This window comes from Gobius niger (assembly GCF_951799975.1).
Source record: "Gobius niger genome assembly, chromosome: 15".
In the NCBI taxonomy this organism is placed as follows: Eukaryota; Metazoa; Chordata; class Actinopteri; order Gobiiformes; family Gobiidae; genus Gobius; species Gobius niger.
The window spans coordinates 2,862,787-2,870,253 of record NC_136866.1 but is presented as its reverse complement, the minus strand read 5'-3'; the positions used below and the strand labels follow the sequence as shown (position 1 = coordinate 2,870,253).

Below are 7,467 nucleotides of genomic sequence, written 5' to 3'. Positions count from 1 at the left end.
GCCTCAACTGGACTTTAAACACGTAAAACTCGAGCAACTGCGGCGCTTAGACAGAAAACATCCCGGACTGTTAGCAGCCAAGGTCATGTTACAAATCAAAGAAGACGTTCTGTTTCTTCTTAATATTTGCCTGTACGTTTCCAGATTGTTTGCTGCATAAAGAGAAAATATAAGAATGACAATGTTCCTGACAGCGCTCAAGATTGGCTTTAGTTATGAAGCGAAAAGATCTGGAGAATCTTCCTCTAATGCAGTGCAGTGTTTAACTTATGTGGCAAAAACATACAAGTAAGAACACTCTTGTTGTACTTCGGGCTACTACAATATTTTGTATATAGTATTTTGTATTAAAACACTTTTTAAACACATGGCGAAAGGTGTCATTGTCATTTAAATCCAGTCAACCATATGTAAATGATTTATTCTTAATCATTTGCATACCTTCTTTTCTTTAAAGGGGGGGTATTCTGCAAAATTGACTTTTTCCAGCTTTCCATCATTTTATTCTGTCACTCCCTCATTAAAAACATGCCTGAAGTGTTGCCTTGGCACATTCACGTATTTCTGAGTAATCTGTAAAAACTCTGATGGCGGCCATTTTAGGGATAGGTTTGCCTGAGTCCTCCTAGGAACGCCCCCACCTCCTGGAGACGCCTCCGAGCTTTGGTCACCAGCCGAGTAACCAACCACTGCTCCTCAGCAGAACCCCCTCCCCACTGATGCCACAGACAGCGTGTGGAGGGGGCGTGTCGGAAAGGCTCAGAGGTTCGTGACCTCTTAACTCCCGCCTGAACCGAAGGGATCTTTTTCCTCACGTCAAGTTTTTTTTTTCCATCATTTTTTTGGGGGGTATTCAACTCATTTTTGTAACTGTCATTTTTTGTCACATTTTTGTAATTTTTTCTTCAATTTTTTTTAATCAATTTTTTGTCATTTGTTTGTCAAATTTTTACACATTTTTTGTCGTATTTTTGTAATTTTTTTGTCAATTTCTTGTGACATTTTTTCATACATTTTTCGTCACATTTTCATCCTTGTTTTCGTCTCAGTTTTGTTGCTCTTTTCACAGCTTTTTTCCAAGAAACGTAAAGCCAAACTGGAGAAAATGTGCTCGGTTCAGGTGGGAGTTAAGGGGTTAAAGAGACAGAGGCCTATTTCAAGACATTCACTACAGCCATTTTGAGTGAGCAAGGTTTGCTCATCATTGTAGTGTGATATAGACTGGTGCTATGGGACTGAAAAAAGCAGAATACCCCCTCTTTAACAATTTTTTAACTAGATACAAAGATAATTTCAAGCTCACACACACAAACGCTGAACTCCCGTTTTGTGTCAAAATATTTAATGGTGCCCGGGTTTGTTTACATTTGATAACAGGCTTTAAATGTACAATATTTTACAGCATCCTACATGATAACACAACTGCTGCAGGACTTGTACGCGCGTCACATTAGAAAGAAAACACTTTAAATAACAGGTATTTGTAATGACAGATCGTGAAAGCAGCACAAATTTCAGTGCATTTGCATCTTTTAACGTGACGATTAACACGTGGGGTCAACGCTTTAAACAAGTGGACACAGGATCAACGAGCGGTGCGGAAAGCTGAGCGAGCACATAAAGGTTCTTGTAGACCCATGACAAAGTACTTTGGTAAGTGGATACAGTTACCACAGCAAAGTATTGTGTGACAAGTTTCATCTGGCAGTGTAAGATTTTACTCAAAGGCTGCATTTTCAACACAAGAGACAACTTCTGATAAAAACAGACAGATTTTTATTGTACAGTCATCTACCTTTGGTTCACTTGTTGATAAAAACTGTCTAAAAACGACGACTACGCCGAATATTATAGTTTAAAAGTGGTTCAAATGCCACTTTACATGCTGCCACTGCAAAAAGTAATTAACTAGATCAGTATAAACATCTCAATTTGAGCATAATAATCCAAATTTTAGTTGTTTTGACTAGTTAAGAAGTTCTTGGGCATTTGTCCTAGATTATTTCACTTGTTTTGAGATGTTTCTGACTCGTTTCGATACATTTCGTCCTTATTTCAGGTCATTTTCTTTGCCAATTCGCAATTTTACTTTCTTATTTCAAGCGAGATTTACCCTAGAACTGGTCTGAAATGTCCTCAAACAAGCAAAGTAAACTTGGTCCGATCAGGAAAAATGTCTAAATTGGCAAAAAACGCTCAAAACAAGATACATTTCCTCAATTCAAGTCATTTAAGACAACGCTTGATATTTACTTTTTGCAGTGTGGGACCTAAGAGTCAATCTGAAGACACCATAGACCTTTGCCGTCACTATATTGCTCGATCGAGAACGTGGAGTTGCCGCACTCTATCCTTTATTAATCGCCATTTTCATAAGAATAACCCTGAAAGAAGAAGAAGAATTCATTGTCCTGTCATATCTACGCACCCACAGCACACAACACAACCTATGTCATCTGCACCAGCACATGCTAAACGTGTGCTTTCCGATGTTCCCAGAGTGAACAGAATAGTCAGTCCTCTCGTGTCCCCGTGTGTCCCCTCGAGTGTCTCTACTTGGATTCCTTCTCGGCGTTCAGCAGAGGGGAGGTGATGCCCAGCTTCTTCAGCTCCTCCACCAGGTCCCCGTTCTGGTGCATCTGGAGCAGGATGTCGCAGCCTCCCACGAACTCGCTGTTGAAGTAGACCTGGGGGATCGTGGGCCAGTTGGAGAACACCTTGATGCCTGAGAAAACGGAAGCAAAAGCTGGTCAGGAGTGAGTAAACAAAGCGAGCGAGTTTGATCTACCTTTTTCTTAAAGGGACAGGCCACCGTTTTACCATACTGAGATATGTTCTTGTCTGAGCTTAGACGAGTTGATGTGGACCTGTCTGGTCTTTGTGAGTGCCCTCAGTCACGCACAAAGACCAAAGATGTTGTTAGCATTAGGCCTCTCCCAATGTATACCTATGGCTCCAAACGGGTGTGAAGTTGGAAGTTACCAAGCTCTTCCACGGGCACAAAGACCAGACGGGTACGCATCAACTCGTCTAAGTTCAGATAAGAACAGATCTCAGAATGGAAAAACGGTGGCCTGTTCCTTTAAGTATATTTGCAGCACAATAGAGGTATGCAGATGATGTCACAACACGGCTGTTTCGTTTTCCACGGTGATATATAATACAACTGAAGCATGAAAGTTGTGCCTGTGCATTTCCTCTATAGCAGTGATTCACAAAGCTCTGCCAAATAAATTCTTTGACCTTAAAAAGTATCACCAGGCCTAGATCAAGGTTCAGTCAACACTACACCGGCTTTAAACAGATCTAAATTATATTAGATTATGTCTAAACTGAAAATAAACCAGAGGAAGCACCAAACATGGATGTATTATTAAAGCATACATGAAATGATCTTTATATATGTGGCCACACCGCCTTTGCTCTGCCCAATCCCGTCAGACCTGGGAAGCTCAGCAGGGAAGGGCCTGGTCGGTACTTGGATGGGAGACCGTTTAGTAACACCAGGAAGCCTAGCGAATGTAGTGAGTGAGTGAGTGAGTGGTTGGTGGTGGTCGGAGGGGCCGATGGCGCAGACTGGTTGCCTCGCTTCTGTCAGTCTACCCCAGGGCAGCTGTGGCTACAATAGTAGCTTTACCACCACCAAGTATGGAGTGAACGAATAGTGCAATGTGAAGCGTCTTTGAGTGTCCAGAAAAGCGCTATATAAAACCGATGCATTAATATTATTATTATTTATAAATTAAGTCAAAGTTGCAGAGGATCCGAGTCCTATCTAGGGAAGGGAAATATGGCTGAAAAGCTTTATCACGATATAAAAGAGAAATATCACGATAACGATGTATTTGACGATATAATTGACGATGGACAAATTACTTCAAAATCCCAGCCTTGCACCTATTGGGAAGATTAAAGCAAAGATACTTTCTTCTTTTTTTTGACGGCATACTGATTTCCTCGCAAATGCAATCTATAGAAGCGGTTTCATTTCATTTTACTTTTTAAGCACCTTCCCCCGTGTTCCAAAGTCAGTGTTTATATCACAATAAACGATAGGCCCACCCCTATTCCTATCTGAAGTAATCAAGCAGTGGTACTGCTGCTTTACAGTCTATACATAAACATGAGCAGCTGAGAAGATCATCTGTGACCCCCTACCCCTCCATTCAGGACCGTCACACAAACAGCACAGACATATTGCCTTGTTTATATAATCTAAAGTTCACACAAAGAGCATCAGAGCAACACCACGTCACTCCTCTGTACATGCACTGATACTAATTCTGACTTGGCATATTCGAGTTGTCACCAGGAGCTCACGGCTTACTCTAAAACAAATACACTATTCTGGCTGGGTTGTTCCATTAATCTATGAAGCGCAGTGAACCCATGCTCTTTAGTCTGGAGTCTGTGATCTGAAATAATACAGACTGTAAGAGCTGGTTCTCAAAAACTGCAAAGTCACTGCTGAGGTGGTCATGTGTCCTGCAAAGACATTTCAGTGACTGGGATTTAAACAATAAGCTTTGTCACTGTGAGTCAACCATTTCCTTGTTCCTCAGGAAAATAACCTTATGGTTCACAAGCCAAGAGAAGAATATGGATGTGATGTGTAGTATAAATTACAAATAAATAACTTTTATACTGTCTTGATTATGAAACATGTAACTGTTCTCCTTCAGCTTTCCATTTGTAGAACTTGTAGCTCCCTAAAATATGACTATGATGTAGCTGATATTAGGTTGTCAATTGTAAACGTTTGTTTTGAACCACCACGCCCTTTGCTGCTGGAAACTGATAAATGATCTCTCTCTCCACAAGTCCAAAAGCGTCACGATAACAACCTGCTTTAACAATGAACAGAGTTAATCAAGCACAATCTGGACACAAAAACAAGACCATCTTCTCCAGACACTGTGCTCAGGTGAGGTTAAATGGACATCCTGGTACTTGTTGCGGTCATAGCCAAACATGCCGCCCAGGTGAACCCACCGTCTCGGAGCTCCTGGTCCTCCAGCACGTTGTAGGCTGCGTAATCGTCCACGCCGTGCATGCGGAGGATCTGCACCACGGCGTTGCTGAAGCCGCACATGGGCTGCGCCGGTGTCCCCTTCATAAACACCACAACTTTGTCCTTCTTCACCATGTCGCCAAGGTCTTTCTGAATGTCCGAACTGACCGCGCACAGCAGGCGAGCCGAGGCCGAGCGCACCGCTCCGTCAGCCGGCCTGGAGAGGAGGAACGACGCCGAACCGGACCGCAAACACCGCCCCGCCGTCCTCATGAGGTTATTCATGTTCGTTTCTGTGGTTTTGATCCGCAGCCACACGCTATACAAGGAGAGGAGGTCTGTAGTTTTACTACAAGGGTGACAGCGAGCTCTTACCCAACGCTGCGTGGAGAGAGGGCGGGACAATGAACTGTAGTGAAATGTAATTGGCTGATTGACTTGCCACTCACAAAAGTTACACAAACCGTTCAGACAAAAACAACAAATTATTGTTGTTTAAAATCTAAAATAATAATTCAGGAGAAAACTCTTTGTAACGGTAATCATTAGAAATTATTTCTAGGGCGAATTTGCAAGATAAAAAAATATTTAAATTAGAAAAGGGGCGGGATCTAATTGCGTGCTGAATTTCTATTGGTTAATCATCCTTCCCTTCCCTTCACTTACGTACGCGGTACAAAACAAATAGAATAACTGAATAAATAATTAAGAGATCTATGTTATCAAAATATTATGACTATTATCATTATATTACCATCTTTTTTTTTTTTTTTCAAAATGTATTTATTATTTTTGAAAATAAGTACAGAAAACACACATCAATGTACACTCCATTGTCATATTGGGGCAAATAGTCAAGGACAAAGTTCTTGAATAAACTTATGTTTACCATAGCCACTCCAGGGTAATAATGCCCCCTCAAAAAAAAAAAAAAACATATCTCAAATAACTTAAAAATAAATAAATAAATAGATAAATAAATAATAATAATAATAATAATAATAATAATAATAATAATAATAATAATAATAATAATAATAATAATAAAATAGATACAATAAAAAAAATACTACTAATAAAAAAAAAAAAAAAAACAGGGACATACTGTCTTAAATTGCTAGTCTAAGGAGTCTGCATATTACCATCATTATAATTATATGTATATTTTAAAAAAAAATCAAACCGCAGCGCATACTATAATTACTTCCGGGTCACGCTCCGAACGGAAGTCGATTGTTTGAAACATGGCGGCGGACGCGCAGAAGAACAACAACAAAGCTGGAAAAACGGCCAAAAAGGAGCCCCAGCCGCTCATAATCGCCAAAACCCCGGCCGAGGAGCAGCGGCTAAAGTTGGAGAAGTTGATGAGGAACCCCGATAAGGTCGTTCCCATCCCAGATCGACCGAAGGAATGGTCTCCCCGCGCCCCGCCGGAGTTTGTGAGGGACGTGATGGGCTCGAGCGCCGGGGCCGGCAGCGGCGAGTTTCACGTGTACCGCCACCTCCGCCGCAGGGAGTATCAGCGGCAGGACTTCCTCGACAAAATGTCCACGGTCTACAACAAAAACGAGAAATATCTGGAGAAGGTGGAGGAGAACAAGAAGGCGGCGGACGAGAGGACGGCCAAGCGGAGGAAGAAGCGGGAGAAGCTCAAGCAGAAGAGGCTCGCGGCTAAGAAAGCTAAGCAAGAGGCGAAGAAACAAAACGACGAGGGGGGTGATGATGATGATAAAAGCTCGGAAAGCAGCGACGAAGATGAGCCGGGGGAGCGAGAGGCAGAGGATGATGCGGAAGTTCCCAGTTTCATCATGGGAAAGAAATGACTTAAAGGCTGACTCTGGCGTGAACGGTGAGAGTTCAGACGTATGGACGAACATCAGAGCCAGTGTTTGGTGGTTTCAAGCCTTTTGACTTTATCCTTGCAATGTTAAACGTTACCACAATGTTTATCCCTGGCAATCTTTAAACACATTTGATCAGGGGCTGGACTGGGACTGAAAAACAGCCCTGGACTCGGGTCAGCCTGGACCAAATTAGCGTAGATGTGACACTTCCACAAATACATATGTGAAGTTCTGACCCCCCGCCTTAACCGAGAGCATTTTCTCCAGCTCGGCTTTACCCAAATCTAAAAGCTTCTTGACTGGAGAGCAACACTGTAACGTCTCATTTGAAAGATCAAATCTAGAAAAGTGACGGGAACTTTTTGTCACGTTGTCGCTGCATTTTTGTCATGTTTTTGTTGCTTTTTCATTACTTTTTGTCACTTTTTTGTCACTTTTTCGTTCATCGCTTTTTTCATCGCTTTGTCGTCACGTTTTTGTCACTTTTTTGTTGCTTTTCCAGCGCGTTTTTGTTTTTGGATGCTTTTCTTTTAACCCCTTAACTCCCACCTGAACCGGGCACATTTTCTCCAGTTTGGCTTTACCCCAATCCAAAAGCTTCTGGGAAAAAAG

The 7,467-nt window shown here is 41.8% G+C and overlaps 2 protein-coding genes across 2 annotated transcripts; one reads left to right on the top strand and one right to left on the bottom strand.

Moving 5' to 3' along the window:
- Window positions 1-2,445: 2,445 nt before the first annotated feature.
- glrx5 (glutaredoxin 5 homolog) lies at window positions 2,446-5,408 on the bottom strand. The gene is made up of 2 exons (XM_079571858.1): window positions 4,993-5,408; window positions 2,446-2,725 (listed from the first exon to the last, which is right to left on the bottom strand). Exons 1-2 carry the CDS (start codon window positions 5,294-5,296, stop codon window positions 2,553-2,555), a joined length of 477 nt encoding a protein of 158 aa, XP_079427984.1. The 5' UTR covers window positions 5,297-5,408; the 3' UTR covers window positions 2,446-2,552.
- An 838-nt stretch (window positions 5,409-6,246) lies between these two features.
- On the top strand, window positions 6,247-6,893 carry prkrip1 (PRKR interacting protein 1). The gene has a single exon (XM_079572031.1). It carries the CDS (start codon window positions 6,256-6,258, stop codon window positions 6,832-6,834), a length of 579 nt encoding a protein of 192 aa, XP_079428157.1. The 5' UTR covers window positions 6,247-6,255; the 3' UTR covers window positions 6,835-6,893.
- Window positions 6,894-7,467: the final 574 nt, after the last annotated feature.